Below are 16543 nucleotides of genomic sequence, written 5' to 3'. Positions count from 1 at the left end.
GGTTCACAACATGCTGTCCTCATTCCCGCTGCTGTACCACTGCCATTAATCCAGGAGTAAATTGTGCGAACTGCATGGATTAGAAACCACCATCGGGGCTGCTATAATGAGGAATGTGTTTTCTGTGCAAGAAGGCCAAGTCAGTAACAAAGAACCCCTAGTGCTCTCAAAAATGAGTCACCAAGCGATAACCTGGTGGAACAGTTGGTGTCTACCAGCAAAAAGGTCCTGGGTTCAAATCCTCGCCTGGACTCTCCCAGTGCATGTGTGGGTTTTTGCTGGGTACTTCAGCTTCCTCCCACAGTCCATTAATCCTGCTTCTCTTTTGTCAAATCTCACTCTAATCAGTTAATGTATGTTTCGGTTCTACCCCAGTTGGGAGCATCTTCATTATGGTTTGTTCCTCAATATTGTAGGAGAGAATATAAGAAGGAACATGGGTGGGCTGTGGGCAGGCATCTTAGAGAGTGTGTCTTGTTTTTGCTTTCTTCTGTAGTGTTGCTGGATAAACTACAATACTGCTTGTTGTAGTTACAAAAATAGTGAGGCCACTCCACTGTCCTTCTACTGTTCAAACCCAACTTGCGTTTCTGTGTTGCTATGATTTTCTTTTACTTTTTGCAATTTTACTTTTTGACAGATTTAGTGGCCTTTAGCTGATAAGTTTAGAAAACAGGAAAGAGGAATAGACAGGTTTGGTTCCTAAACTCAGTGGCATTGCAACAAATATCAGCCTGTGTTTATGAGGTGCCATAAACACAGGCCCCCACACCATGTTGGACTCCAGGGAATTACCTTTTCACATAAACACAGGTTTGCTGGAGTCATGGAAAATTGCAGTTTGTATTTAAATAGAAATTTGAGCAATTAATGAAATCTGGTGAAGATTAATGTTTCAGCTGAAGGAGAATGACTGAAGGTGGGGTTATTAAAGATACTTAGGTTCCAATCACCTAAACTGGCAGGATAAAAACTACAGACAACTGAAGTACACTAGGGAAAGGGGCAAAAAAACTAAGATGGTCTGATAAAGAGGAAGCCAGACATAAGCTCTTTTGGAAGAGTGACAGAGACAGATGTACTCAAATATATACATGGTTTCAAGTTCTTTCATTCCCTTTCCCTTCTCTCTGCCCCTTTAATTGAGTCACACTTCTGGTTTTGCAAAAATGTAGAAAAAAAAAGTGAGACGTAAGAAAAAAAGATTTAATCGCACACATGTTTAGGGAGGGCCTGTAGCTTCCTATAGGCCCTCCCCTACAGGGAGGGCCTCCCCTACAGGGAGGGCCTTTAGGGACTTGCACTTGGTGCGTTCCTTAACAGTGAGCCGGTGTACGACCCAGACAGCAGTATGAAAGAGGGAAGGTGGAGTTTTCAACATCTGCAATCGATTGAACAAAACTCCATAATTTGCTTACAACTTATTGTATGATTGTGTATCATTGATGCTGCAATATATTTTTTATTAATATTTACCCTCCCTCCCCACAACCTCAGGACTTTTTCATTCTTTTTCTTCCATAAGCTACAAGACAATATTGCAATAAACACTTTGGAGCTTGAATAAACCTGAACCTCATTTGTGTGTGGTTTAACACTTGTTCACATTGCAATCACCTGCTTGGGCTTTTCAATACATACGTATATGAATATGTATATAAATAAAGGCAAGGCATTTCTCGATTGTCTTACCGGGCAGGAAATGGTGCTTACTCCGCGTTCACACAGCACACTTCCTGAAAAGCACAGTCCACGTTAGTAACCTATTTGCCACCTCTGAAAGGTACCGCTTATTTTCTTGCTGTTTTATCTACTCTACTGTGTAAGAATAACTTCTTGCTTGCTGATGCTGAAGAAGTTACTTTGCAGATTTTAAATTAAATGAAATCGTCTGCATGTTTGGTGAAAAGATGTAATGAAAACTAGAAGTGTTTAAATGAGGAACGTTTTGAATATCACATAGCATTCCAAAACAGTGACGTGTGGTGAGGTTCATAGCTGGTGAGGCACTGACTTAATCATAATCAGATTTACAAATGTAGATATTTTGCATGTTTTTGTTTAAATACAGAAATTTTGCACATGCAGACAACGCTGAAGGGCAAAAAGACTCTTCTTTTACATGCCATCCATAGCAACGCTGCTGTGGTAGAATAATTCCGTTAACTCAATGAAACTTGGAAATGTAGGTATTATGAATTCAGTGCTATGCTCCACAGCAAAGGGAAAAACCGTTGAAGTACAACTCAAAACCACTTCTTTCTTCCCCTCTGTATCGGTCAAGCTGCACACAGGATTCATTGCCGTAGCAACTGACAACAACGCCTTACCTATCGTCTGCAACCTTGAACATCAGTCTATTAGAATGTTAACCAAGTTACAGCTTTAGTAATTTTGGGGAAGAAAAATGTTGGCAATCTATCATAGACAAGATTGTGGAGATGGCATTAGTGACGGTTTTATAAGAGAATTAACTGGTCAGTGTTGGTCATCCAGCACCAACCTAGATGTACCCAAGCTGGTATGAAAACTTATCTTGGGAATAGAAAAGCTACTGCCCTAGCTCTTCCGTTTTCATATGCATTTGCAGGTGTGTTTCTTCTGTCTTCTTCACTGAAAGGGATCTTATGATTTGTTTTGGTTATTAAAACTGTCGTCTCTCTCCCATTTCAGCCAGTCATGGACATCGTTAACCCCCTGAAGTCTGTTCTGTCCACTGCTGTTGGGATCTACAAACTAGTTGAGAAAGCGAAGGCCAATAAAAAGCAATGTCACCGTGTTGGGGAGCGAGTAAAAGCCTTGGAGAGGGTGATTAATACAATCGACTCCACAGAAGCATCCCAGCTCGCTCCAGAGGTGACAAAAACCCTTGAGGAATTATCTACCATCCTCAACTCAGCTTTTGGACTAATTGAGAAATTCACTTTGTCAAACTGGATGAAACGTTTATATAAGACCAGCAGCGATGCAGGGGACTTCCAAATGGTAAATGATCGCCTCAGTGACAGCTTCCAAAACTTGACTATAGCTCTGCAACTAAAGCAAGGAAGTGAAATGGCCGAGCTGCTAAAGGGGGCCTTCATACGGGACGAAGATGAAAAGGACCGGAAGGAAGATGAAAAAGAATTAAACAGAAGTGAGAAGAGATATTTTGGCATTACATCATCCTCCTCTTACTTAACTTCCATGTTTTAGAGCACTTAGGGAACTTTGAAAAGTTTTTCATAACTCATCTCATTAGATAGCAAAGCAGAACCGTAATTAGCTAACCATGACAGAAGCCAAACACGACAACACATGGCCACACACCAACTTCTTTTCTCCCAATTTTTCCAAACTGCAATGGTAGGCTAAGAAAGCAAATGATCTGAAGTGATAATTCATTACTAGTGTTGGGTGCATCATTACAGCAGTGTTTGTTTGTTCCTCAGTGCTCATGGAATACATGGAATATGTGGAGACCATGCGAGCAGATCTGGAAGATGTCAAAAACAATGTCACTCAAGTCGTGGAGACGTGTGAGTACACGGTCATTTAAATGGAAATGATGTTGACACACCAAACAGATCTTCTCGGTTTATTTTCGGTGTGTACAAGCATCGCAGCTATAAAATAAAATGTATGGTTAAATATTACAACTGTGCTGTCATGATGAGACTGTTCCGTTTAACCCTTCATGATAATTCATCATCCAATTCCTTGGAAACAAATATTTTACCTTCCTTTCACTGACCTAAATGGTGTGATGTGCTAAGTGCTGAGGCAGTGAGTGAATGATGGGTCACGGTGTACAAAATTGATTTTGTCGACGAAAGTCACACCCACCCCAACAGCTCTGTAAAAAGTCTAATCTAAATTTGTTGCTTATAGGGCTTGAGCAAAATTATTTTAACCATCTTTTATACAATATCATAAATACTCTAAAGAGATGCAAAATTAACAATTCAATTCCTATTTAAAATATCTTTTAGCCTGAGGCATGATAACAGCATACCTTGAGATCATTTGTAGCAAAGGAAGCATCAGCAGCTCAACAAAAAACTGTACTTATAACATTTGAAAAGCCCAGTCCTTTTTGCTTGACTTATCATCAATGCAGTGTAAGACTAATTTGACTGACTGTTTTTTGTATTAACCAATTAATAATTGGATAGCAAAAGGTGCCATTACAGAATAGCAGGATATTGTTTTCCAGAATTTGAACCATGTGAAGCTAAATCTATGCCATGAGTTGTTCTGCATTTAACATATTTAGAGACAAATGTGTTTCCAATAGTTTATTCATCATGATTAGTCTAATTTAAGATGAACTATGTACATTTTCTAAATTTTATTTATTTATTTATTTTTACATTTTTGTGAAAACTGTTGTGACAATATAGAATCTTGGGGGGGAAAAAATCTGTTTATTCACCGTCATTCACAGCCATGCTTAATAGCCTCAGCATTCATGACAAGCTGTGCTATTGGGAGGATGCTGTAGCATGTAGCAGAGAGCAAGGGGGAGACTAAGAGTTTGATTTTCTACCACAAATTATCCGTCTCATACTATACTTGACATAGTGACAGTTTTAACAAATATGTAAGAGGAATTTTGTTTTTGCAATGTTACATACTTTAATCGTTTCGATGTACAGCTTCACATTGGGGAGCTCCCTTGATATTTTCAAGTAAAAGTTTTTGCCCCCGTACAATGCCCATCTACTTTGGAACATTGTAATTAACGTGTTGTTTCATTTTCTTTCAGTGAAGAAGCCAAAAATCATTACCATGGACATCCGAGTAATTAAACAAGATGAACTCTGGATGCCAAAGTTGGATGAATTGAACAACCTGACAGACCAATCCCCACAGGTCTACAGAGGAACATTCAAGGACTTCACAGTGGCCGCCAAGATATTCACCAATTTGAACACCACTGCAAAGTCTGTGCCACGATTTCTCTAAATATTGATATACAACACAGGAATAATAACAGCATTAGGATGCTTTTATAGTTATTTAACTCATATTGACCAAATTTACTGTTTTACTGTAACTCTTGATGATTTTCTTCCAATATTTTAGGTCACATGTTGACCGTTTCCAGAAACTACAGAACAATATTTTGTTTCTCTTGAACCTTTTTGTCTGTTTTGTGGTTTTGGGAAGTTAGCCAAAGTACAAGAAACTAGACAAGATTTAAAATAATGGGTCATAACTTTGATTTGATCAAGCTGACAAGCTCTGTTTTGTTTTTTAACTAGATCTCAGAAATAAAAACTAATTCAAGGTACTATAGTTTTTGTAAAGCTGTAGATTTGGAAAGAGTTGTTATATGTGTATGACAGAAGCATCTCTTTACAAAAGCTTATTACAGTAAACATTCTTGTCAATTGTAGGGACATAAAGTCTGAGTTCAAAAAAGAAGTTGAAACCATGAAAAGGTTCGAGTCTCCGAACATCTTGCGAGTGTTTGGCATCTGCATCCTGGATGAGAACAGTAAGTAATGATGCATGCACAGATCAGGATTATCTAAACAGCAAAAATATCAAATCTTTTATCTGCCTGCAGCTCCTAATACTAAGTACCTCATCATTATGGAGTACTGTGAGAAAGGAAGTCTCCGAGACGTTCTGAGCTCTGAACGTGACCTATCCTGGACAAGGAAAGTTAGCATGTGCAGGGATGCAGCGCAGGGTCTTTACCGGTAAGTCTGCCAGAAAACGTTACTTGTCTTTGGTTTGAATGATGAAGAAATTCTCTGGTGTAGAGCTCATGGAAGTTTTCCAACCCTCACAAATCTGGTTTGAGCCTCAACTTTTGCTTTCTTTCTCACGCTGCCCAGACAAAGCTCACAAAACATAAGAACACTGGTTCCAGGACAGAGGTTTTTAACTAGTCATTCAAAACAGTTCTTGGTTTAATGGCTCTCAATTTTGTCTCTCCTCTCCAGTAACTATCTGTGTTACTGGGGAGAGTGATAGACGCACTCCACATTCTAACATAATATGGCGTAAATAAATCTACAGTTTACATGTATAACATTGCAAGAGGCACTGTATGTTTTTGACATTTATGACATGGATGTTTGATCTACTTAGGATGTAATCAGTTCCTCAGTCTTCAGCTGTGACATTTCAGAATTCTGATTCTCTACCTGAGAAAGTGAGCATGAAAATCTCTGATTCTTATTGGATGATAAGAGTGGTTCTACAGTGAACTCTACATGAACAGATGTGTTGCAGAGATAATGGAATACCACAAATGTTGGAGATGCAGCACCAAATAGGGTTACTATAATGTTTATTACTGAATCCCCATACTGTCCCAACCATGCCGTGCCTCACCCTAGCCAAATCCCACTGCAAATCTGACTCAGAAGTTAGCAACAAAGCTGGCAGCTGTAAAATCAGCTTAGCCTTAAACAATAACAGTAGAGGCTTACAAAGTTTTACACACATTTAAGTCACAACCCCACATACCACAGTAGATGCCGTTACTTTCCACTATCATAGTAAAACAGGTTCAAGGAGATTTTATTACACCCATGTCCCGACCACAACGCCGTCTAATCCACTATCGTTATCTGTCCCACGACTCGTGAGCTGTTATTTAATCTAAGTAGAATCTGGAAACAATACCCAGGTGTATCCCCGAGCAAGCTGTAAGTTTACACACAGATAAACAAAGTTAAACATACTCATAAACATACTTAATTACCTCAACCGAACTTTGCTCAATTTTCAACATCATACATAATGGTAGATTTTTAACTTCAAGGTTGCATCAGAACCAAACAAAAATCTCTACTTCTTAATACCATATAGGTAACAAAAACGTTAGTCATTCCCTGTGTGGTACATTATCTGGCAAAGGTTCCCAACACAAAAACAACAGTGGAAGAGAGTTGAGATCTTCATAACGAGTCCAGTATACAAGCTTTTCCACTAAGTCTTTATTTGTTATCTGACATTTATTTTTTGCTTTATCTTATTTATCATTTAGCTTTATTTCTAAGGAGAATCATAAGATCAGGCATCATTGCCGTTTTGAGCCAATTCTTGGCCCCACCCTCCCACTGAGCCACTAGAACAGGCCTTCTTTAGGACTGTGATTGTAACGAGGCCAAAGGTTAAACGGCACCTCAATGCCATAAAGATGCCCACAAACAAGCCACCTCATCCCCACCTGCACCTACACAAAGTCATCCTTGCTCCCACACCATAGAAAAGCACTGCCTTCCCTGCTTTTCTGCTTCAGTTATACACACCACAATCCTGTATCAGTATTACTACCACATGACCGAAATGCTACCACATGACCAACCTCCTCACCCTCCTGAAATACAAAAGGTACCAAGATAGTAATAAACGCAGTTTGTTCATATCAGCCCAGTTCTGTTTAGCTTTGTCCGATACTGATATATTAAAAAGTGGCTAACATCACAACAATTCTGTTGTTGATATCGATAAATCAAGCATCCCTAACGATGATGATTTTTGTCACTCTGTTGTAGAATTGGGCCAATTGTCCTCTTTTTTTTTTTTCTTTTTTTTTGTAAATCAAAATATGGTCACCCTAGCTAATCAAAATGAAAATGGTTTGACGCTGAAATTAAGATTCAGATGTTTGTATTAACGTCTCCTAGACTGCATCAGACCGAGCAGAAAAGTAAGCTTCACACCGACATCACCAGCAAAAAGTTCTTTGTGGATGAGAACTACAGAGTCAAGGTAGTGAAGCTAAAGCCTCCTGCAATCACTCCATGGCAACTCTTCCACACTTCTCACGCTGCTCTTCTTTCCAGCTGGGCGGTTTGGAACTGGCTCAAACCGAGACGTCACTGAGAAATGCAACGGTCAATAAGCGTAAGGACAAAGACATCAGTTCTCTGTGCTATTCCTCCCCCCAGATGCTAACGATGGGCATGAAACACTACTGCAGAAAGTGTGAGATATACAGGTCAGTGTCATGAGAGACTGCTGCTCAACCCACTACATATTCCAAACATCTAGTCTTTAAGATTTTCCAAAACACTTAGTCATCCACAGTAACGCTTTTATATCGGATTTTTTTCAGCTTGGGAATCGTAATGTGGGAAATTGCAGCTCAGAGGAAGCCATTTTCAGGTGTGTATCTGCTTAGACAAACAAGGACAATCTCAATTTTTTCAAGTCATTCTAATCATTTTTATTTCTACATTTTTTAATTGTAATGACACAAGAAAAAACATGTGAGATTTTACCATAGGCAAATGAATGCCCCAGTTCAAACACCGAGGGATTTTTATATGGACGTTTTAGTGAAAATTCTGCTGTCCTGGCCCAATCCCTTTGGAGATACAATCGTTTTATTTAAAATGATGAATTGTGAAAATGTAGTGAGAGATCAAAAGAGTGCAAATTATACCACTAAAATTGAGGTCGTTTAGTTTTTAATATAAACCTGTCAGGATTTAGGTTTTTCTGAGTTCTCTGTATGTTTAGTTTAGGTTTCTCTGTCTTATTTTGATCCTGTTCCCTGTGAGTCCTGTCTCCTCCCTAATTGTTTCCCAGGTGTGTCTAGTTTCCTAATTACTCCCTGTCTATTTAAGCCCACCTGCTTCTGTCCTTTGTCAGATCCTTGTCAGTTGTTGTCGAATGCCAGTCTGTTAACCCTCCAGTAGAACTGAATAGTCCTGGTCGGTTTAGCTCTCGTGGTCAGTCCTCTGTTTCTGTTGCTACCGGTTTAAGCTTTCCTTATGTTCTCTACCATGCCGCCTGAACTGGACTGTTGAGCTACTTTCTATTAAACCAATCATCATCATCACCTCTCAACCTGGGCCCTGCCTGCGTTCACTCTCACCACCTTTAACCATATCATGACAAAACCTCAATCTATGAATCTGAATAAAATCCCTCACTCTTACTTCGACGGATTCCTATGAAATGTATAAAAACATTATTTATTATTCAGTGTAAGTTATTTTGGCAAAGGCAGCTACAGACAAAGGAGACATCATTATGAGTTACTAATGAAATCAAAGTGCAAGTGTATTATAAATTAAACAATATAGCAACAGGAGGTCCAAAGTGTTTCTTGGTTTGATTAACAAATTAGTGAAAAACTGTCTAAAGTCTGATGAGCTGCATAACTGTGGATAGTAGGCAAGTTGGTACCAAGGTAACAGTGCAGGTATTCTTTGATGAAAGGTAAGTTTTTCTGATAAAGGCTGAGGCATAAGTTCTACGAGATAATAAATAATAATAATGGTTATAATACTAAGAAGGCGCAGCTGGCTGGGCAGAGGGAAGCCTGGGTCTCCTTCTGCTGAATGGATGGTTTTCAGGGAGCGTACCAGTACATTTATTCATAATGGAACTATCTGCTATGGTACAGCCCTGTTGGTTTGGTATGAATCGACAAAAGCAAGGTTATTTTATTTTATGGCTAAATACATGCAGAATGTCTATGTGCACAACTAACAGTGCAATGTAACGTGTAACTTGTCATTAAAAAGTGACACCAAAACCAAACAGAACGGACTCTCAACTGTCACTATACTCTGCTACTTGGGAACATTAAAGACTTTCAGTTCGAGGAGAAAGAAAGGTGCATCAAACCAAAGCGTTGTGTCACTGTTGACATTTTACTGTGCCTAGCTGAATTACCAAATCTACAGTCAGTCCTATAATGGCTACTTTTTAAATTTCTCTTGAAAGAAGCAAACTGAACAAAACCATGATAATAAAATTAAGCCATGACCTAACCCATGATTTTTTTGTGTGCCATTACATCCTTAACATTTGCTTAAGGGTGTAATGACACCCTTAAGCAATTACTCCATCCATTGAACTTTACCATTGGATGCATGTCCAAGCCCTTGCACATGCATCCATTAGGAAATGGATGCATGGTCTTGAACTGTTTAAAAAGTAATATACAAGAAACACATACTTGAATTTAAAGTTTTCCTTTCTCCTCACTTTCCAGATTCTAGAGGTAATAAGGACACCCTTCATGTAAAAGTGGTTGAAAAGCGTGATCAAGAACCTGTTCCTTGTCAATGCCCCGGATCCCTGAAAGAGCTGATCAATGAATGTAGAGGCTACGAATGCATCCAAAGGCCATCTGCTGGAGGTGTGTAATTATCGTAGGTTTTTGCTGTCTTAGGTTGTGCTGTTATGTTTCAGAGCTGCTATAGACGAACACTAATCATTAATGAACTTTCAGTCGAATAATCCGAACTTCTTTGTACTTCTGCAGTGTTGGTGGATAAACTGCGATGCTTGTTGGTACAGTTAGAGCAGCAGTGAAGCTCCTCCAAAGTCCTCATCCGGGTCAAAACTGCGCAAGTTTTCTGCAACATACTAATAATACTCACTGCTCAAGACAGATTTAAGGGTTTTTTAATTGATTTTAAGGATATTTTTTTATACAACTCATATTTCCTAATTAGAATCAACCTATTCTATTTTGAATAACTAAGCTCTGTATTCCTAATAACTTCATTAATGTTGAAATACCATCTTAAGAAAGGTATTAACTGGTTTGTACACATTTAAACGAAAACTTGCATGTATCTTGTATTTTCATCAACATGTATGGACAGTGTAATTTCATAATTTCAATAATTTGTAATAAAGACAGAGTTTGGGGAAGAAGACGGCGGTTGTCCTTTCCTTCTCTCACTGACTGTTCGTCATTACAGGCTCTCCAAGATCAAGGGAAAGCAGAAAGTCTTCAGAAGAAGAAAAAAAAAAACGGAAAAACAAAACAAAACATCATTTGTTATATTTGTCACTATAAGTAGAGACGTGTAACATATGGACAGTGTTGATGCAGTCCTTCTTGTTACTTTGAACTTTCCTTTGTGACATATAATAAGTGCCTTAAAGTTTTCTCGAAAGCGTTTGAACACAGATTGAAGAAAACCCCACCAATGAGATTGTTATGAAATTTACAAAAGAGTTTTGAGTAAAAATACATAGAAACATCAAGTGGAACATATGGAGCAGCAAACATATTGAGACGTCAAGTAATTTGTCAGGAGAAGTAAAAAAGCATTTCACCCTCTCTTTCGATGGTTTATAACAAAGCTGGGGTGCCAATTTGAAATCTGCTTTTGGAAAAGTTTAATGAGGTCCGAACATTTCCATGACTGGTTTACTTGTAGAAATTCTCATACAGAAGAAATAAGTCTAAATGTAACTAGACTGCATCCTAAATGAATCCAATCAAAATGTGAGCTCTAGTTAGCTTCTTGTACTTGTTTAATTGTTTTTATACCGTGTCGGCACTTCAAATGTCCTTTAACATGCTATTGAGGTTCTCTTGATCGTTTTTCCTCTTTTGGTCAAATTTTAGTTTGATTTTCTTTGTTGTCTGTGCATTTGTTTGTAGTTTGAGGATTGGATCTCAGGTGGATCAGCTGCTATTCTGTGGCATGCATCCCAGGGTTAATTGGTCAATCTGAATAGCCCTTATATGCGTTTAGCTGCTGTCGCTGTTTCCATCCAAGTCTTGGGTTGGCAGGCTTTCTCAATTCATTTTTTTCTTGGAGTTTCCATGTTCTCCCTATGAAGGTGCTGGTTTTCTCCAGGGACACCAGTGGTCTCCAAAACACACGTTAGGTTGATTACAGAATGGCAAAATTGGATTGGGCCTCCTGTGAGGAAGGAGTCCTAACCATGTAGTCCTTTGGCAGCACTTAAAGCTACCAATTAACAAGGTTTTCAGTGCTACTATAGATACAAAATTGTAGATACTCAAACACTTCATCTGAAGATGTGCTTGGATTTTCTGGCAAATCCCTTTTCTTCATCCGCTGTGGAGGCGAGTACAATCATTAATTGGACTCTGCATGCAAGGTGTCTTTACATAGCAGTGTGTCAGAAATGGAGAAGAGCTCTGGCAGATTCGGATCTGAAGATGAGGAGGCACAGCTCAGGCTGCAACATAAATACATTACGCATTAAGAGCTCAAGCCAGACACTTTGCCACCCATCTCCTCTTTATCAGTCAATCATTTTGTGCGAGAGGTGACAGTTTGGTGTATCAACAACTTCTGTGCGCAGACATGAGTAACAGCCTTCAACTGACCCGTGAAGCCAGACTGAAAAGGAAGTTCCTCAGTTTCAAAGCTGCGAGGAAAAGTTTGTTTTGTGCTAAATATTTCATGCGTGCTCAGTTCATAGGGCAGTCAGTTCATGCTTACCAGCGTGATGTGAGGGGATTTGGAATTAGGAAGCACAATATAAATACATGAGAGTAAAGGTCTTTCGAAACAAAAAGCTACAGATTGAATGCAGCACCCAAGTAGTTTGGTAAACACACTGTTTAGTCAGAGATATTCTGTAAAGTCTTTGAAGGCAGTTTATACTGAGTTCAGTCATTCACTGCAGTGACGTCCCAATCCAGAACAGCATTGATGCATTAATGATAGATGAAACCACTGTTTTATAGTTTAGCAAAATACCGGTCTGATATGTTTTCAAGTATTTTCTATTGCTTTGCAAGTTAAATATGTGTTATATTTATATTTATTTTTACTGTTTTCACACTAATAAATCCTAAATTTGTCCCCAGATTGCTTGTTTGTATTCTTTGGGTAAGGCTGACAGGATTGCCAACTGTCCTGTTTTAGTTTGGACGTCCCGTATAATAACAGTTTGATTTGTCCCATTTTCTGTCTTAAATGTCCCATGGGTTGACTTTTACCTGCAATGCACACAACACATGGCACTCTTACAAATTCCAAATTGGAAATCCCCGCAATCGTATCAGACGAGTGTTTGTGTCCATTCACAGCCGTCTAGTCATGCACACCAGATGTGAGGACTGATGCAAAAGTTTCTGTTTGTTCCGCACATAATCAGAAGACAAGCAGGCATGAATAAATGTGCTAAAAATACTTTGCAGCTACAAAAAACAACAAGAAGCAAAACATACCTGGGTTAGTATTTTGCCAGCATGGATCTACTGAAATGCACCAAAGAGCTACATAGGGCAGAGGTGCTAGCAGTATTGGTGCATTAGACAGACATTGACAAAAAGGCTGCAAGTGAAGGATTAAGTGAAGTCCACCAAAATGTCTACACATAGAGGAAGCAATAACAGCAAACTGTATGGTCAAGCCATTACTGATTGTAAAGAAAATGCTCTGAAACAACAAAAGATGAGATGACTACAGTGAACGTACTGGGACATTCCTGGAGTGGATTCCCTGACCTTTAAGAAGGCAGTGGTGAAACCGCAAGTTATGTTTAACTGTTTGAACTTCACACTGAAGACATAACAGCTGATAATGCTAATGTGAACTTTGAACAGCATCATTCTGACCACCAGTTATTTTAAAAAAAATCGTAATCATTACATTCTTAAAGCCAATTGTGCATTAGCATCCTAATGATCAGCTCTCAGTGGATATTGAGTTTGTTTTAAAAATCTAGAACATTGGCTTCAAGAATCAGGCCAAAAAATATCAAAAATAAAAAAATTTGGCAGCACATATCAGGGATCGATGTCAAAAATAATTGCCATTGGCTAGGGCTGGATACTATGGCTGAAAAAAGCATCACAATTTCTGTACTTTATATTTATTAGCTTTTTCTTTTAAATTTCTGAAATATGGCCAAACTGGTGACACGATTTTCCCTGTTTTACGCACAGTTTTCACCATGAGAAGTTGCATGTTTAAAGTCTTTCCTCTTTCTCCTACATCGCCCAGAACGCTGTGCGGTTCTGTATCAGAGTTCAGCGAATAGTCTGTAAAGCGTATTATCTACTGATAACGTATCAATGTATTGTGATATACATTGTAGATTTAAAGATTTATTGTCCCGCATTAGCATTGGTCTTAAAAAAATAAATCTGTTGGTTAATCTTTATCGGTGGATGGATAAACGTAGAACTAATACGTTTCTCTAATTTGATCAAATGAAGATGTTAGAAGTCAAGAAGCTGAGATTCTATCCATAATTATGACATAACCTTAAGCGCATTAGTCCACATTAGCTCCTTTGAAAATCTCATGATGTTTTTCCTATGATTTCTGATGCACTTAAGGTCAGACATGACATGGTGTCGCATAATCAGAACCCCCCAGACCTTCATTACTGTATCATTAATTACCAGTGAAGCACTTAGCATGTGAATCCCTATTGTCCCCTGCCCCTGCAGTGGCGTGTCAGGCTGATTTCACCCTCATGACTGATTGCACTGCCAGTAGATTTCACGATAGCTCCTGCTTTTCAAGAGCGAGTCAAATTCTAAGAACAAACAAAATGAGATGATTTTTTTTCTTTCTTTGCACAACACAGATGAACATGCAACATTTGACCCTGAAAAGAGTCCAGAGCCCAACAAAGACAGGAAGAGAAAAGTTTGAGCCCAAAGACAACTAGAACTATGAAGATATTTCAAAATGTATGTTGTTGAGAGGAAGACAAAGCATCAGGAGACAATCTATACAAGAAGACTTTTAAAACTCCCTTCAGAGGGAAGGGTAAGAACTCAGAGAGAAAACTCCTGGCTCTGAGGTTTTCTTTCTGTGTTGCATTTTTGATTGATTTTTGATTTTCTTTTTTTATTTGGTTACACTGTTGCTCAAGGTGACACAGCATGTATTTCTTTTATTTAATTTTTTGAAGTGGTTTTGATTTACGTTTGTTGCTCTGCATAAGAACTTTACTTTGCTATTGTGGTGTAAGAATTTTTTTTTTTTTTACTAAACCGGTAACACCGATATGATTTTGATTTATAGAAACCAAGTTAGCATACTACTAGTGACTAAATGCAGTAAGACTTACTGAAGGTCTCAGGGGTTTTGATGGACTCAGCTGTTCCCACTCCCAACTTGGAGAAAGACATTTCAGATAGTAGCTTGCAGATGTTGAACATTTTCATTAAGATGCAGTGCTGCCAGGTAAAACCTGATTAAATAAAGTAGAAGAGAATTGTATTTGTAAGTTCAAAGTGGCACACAAAACTAATCTAATAAAACACAAACAATTTTAAAATGGGAAAAGCAATATCATAAATAGAAGTTGACACTACACAGCTATTTACCTGCACAGCATTCCCAAACGGCGGTCTCCATACTGGTGTCATTTCTTCCTCCATATCAGACAACAGTTGTTGAAGTGTTGGTTCCAACATCACAACACTTTGGTGTCACCTTTGTGCCTTTGAATAAGCAAATATTAACACTAGCAACACTGACAAATTACATGGCAAAGTGTAGTCTGTCGGGAAAAAAATTACACAAACTACATGTCAAGTACGTTTTAAAATATAAATGTCATCACAATATGAATGAACACTCGTAGCAAACAAGGCCTCAATCTAGTCAAGAACATCACTGAACAAAACTACACCAATCAATTAATGTAATAAATACTTAAACATTCAGGTGTTCTGTCCCTTAGGAGCTAAAAACTAACAGAAGGCACAATCTACTGCTATCAAAACAACAGCCAGGACATCATGTCAACACACAAAATTCATGTCTAAAATAAGATTTTTCATTTTAGCATCATTTCCAGCCTACCGCTTTCCTGTGTCTTGCCGTTTCCATAGAGAAGAAACTGACCCCTAAAATCAGACAGTCTTTTGGCAAATCTGTCTTGATAATGGCAGGGGTTGCTGAAGCACTTGTACTTGATGTGCTTTGCACAGTCTTCTTTTTAAAACTGTACAGTATACACATTAAATCAAGCAAATTTATTGAAATTCAGTAGACTGATTTTAAGAATTTTATGAAATATTTTATTCTCTGCACATTCCACTATATTGGAAGAAAATAAAAAGTCTCTCTTTTAATAAACAGAATTGCTGGGTATTTTGTCACATAAATGAAAATATTTTTGTGTTTACATTTCTTCATTTGAACAGATGTAAAATGTGTTTTACATCTGTTGTTGACAAAAAAGATCATTTTAATCAAAGTGTCTCCTGACTGTGCTCCGAATTATTAACATTTCCACTTTTTAGCAGTTTTTGAAGTGTAGAGGAGTAATAATGAGCTCAAACTGTATCTACTTTCACCTGTTTAGTAGGGGAGGGGATGTCGCAGGTTTGTCCCGGTGCTGTGGTAGCCGCCTTGCTCACCTCGGTGGGCTTGCTAGGCGTTTGCTCAGATTTGAAGAGGAGTTTTTCACTGTAAATACGTTTTATTGTGAACCAGAGCGTACAGCGGAAGCTACTGTCACAATAACAATACATCACATCGGTAATTCCAAGCATTAAACCTAGCATGGCCCTGAACTCTCCCTTACTGCTTGTCAAACACCCATTCACGTCGCGCGCTCACGACTTCTTCTGGTGTTTTTTTATTTATTTTGTTTTCCCACTCGTCAAGGTGTGAATCACCGCCACCTAGTGGTACGTAGTGTTGTTCATGACGTCTTCTTTTTTCTGGCAGTTGGCAAGCAACGTTAAGATGTGCACTACCGCCATTTACTGGGATGGAGTGTTGATTGGGCTGCTAAACATATTAATCACAGATTGTAAAACTAAAATGAACAACAACAACTGTTAATTTCGGTTGTTCGACTTATATATATATATATATATATATAT

The 16543-nt window shown here is 38.4% G+C and overlaps 1 protein-coding gene and 1 long non-coding RNA gene across 2 annotated transcripts; one reads left to right on the top strand and one right to left on the bottom strand.

Moving 5' to 3' along the window:
• The first annotated feature begins 1728 nt into the window (after window positions 1–1728).
• Window positions 1729–12549, top strand: LOC106957215 (mixed lineage kinase domain-like protein). The gene is made up of 12 exons (XM_015048481.1): window positions 1729–1783; window positions 2674–3136; window positions 3432–3518; window positions 4748–4925; window positions 5382–5482; window positions 5555–5690; window positions 7632–7716; window positions 7791–7945; window positions 8063–8112; window positions 9956–10102; window positions 10229–10575; window positions 10797–12549. The coding sequence occupies exons 2-11, from the start codon at window positions 2680–2682 to the stop codon at window positions 10276–10278; spliced, it is 1446 nt and encodes a 481-aa protein (XP_014903967.1). The 5' UTR covers window positions 1729–1783; window positions 2674–2679; the 3' UTR covers window positions 10279–10575; window positions 10797–12549.
• A 2228-nt stretch (window positions 12550–14777) lies between these two features.
• On the bottom strand, window positions 14778–16268 carry LOC106957217 (uncharacterized). The gene is made up of 4 exons (XR_001426911.1): window positions 16010–16268; window positions 15513–15654; window positions 15032–15148; window positions 14778–14895 (listed from the first exon to the last, which is right to left on the bottom strand). It is a non-coding gene; the product is annotated as an uncharacterized LOC106957217 (long non-coding RNA).
• Window positions 16269–16543: the final 275 nt, after the last annotated feature.

Source organism: Poecilia latipinna, unplaced genomic scaffold (assembly GCF_001443285.1).
Source record: "Poecilia latipinna isolate Pla-1442-1.1 unplaced genomic scaffold, P_latipinna-1.0 Scaffold886, whole genome shotgun sequence".
Lineage (NCBI taxonomy): Eukaryota > Metazoa > Chordata > Actinopteri > Cyprinodontiformes > Poeciliidae > Poecilia > Poecilia latipinna.
This window is presented reverse-complemented; position numbering and strand designations above follow the sequence as displayed.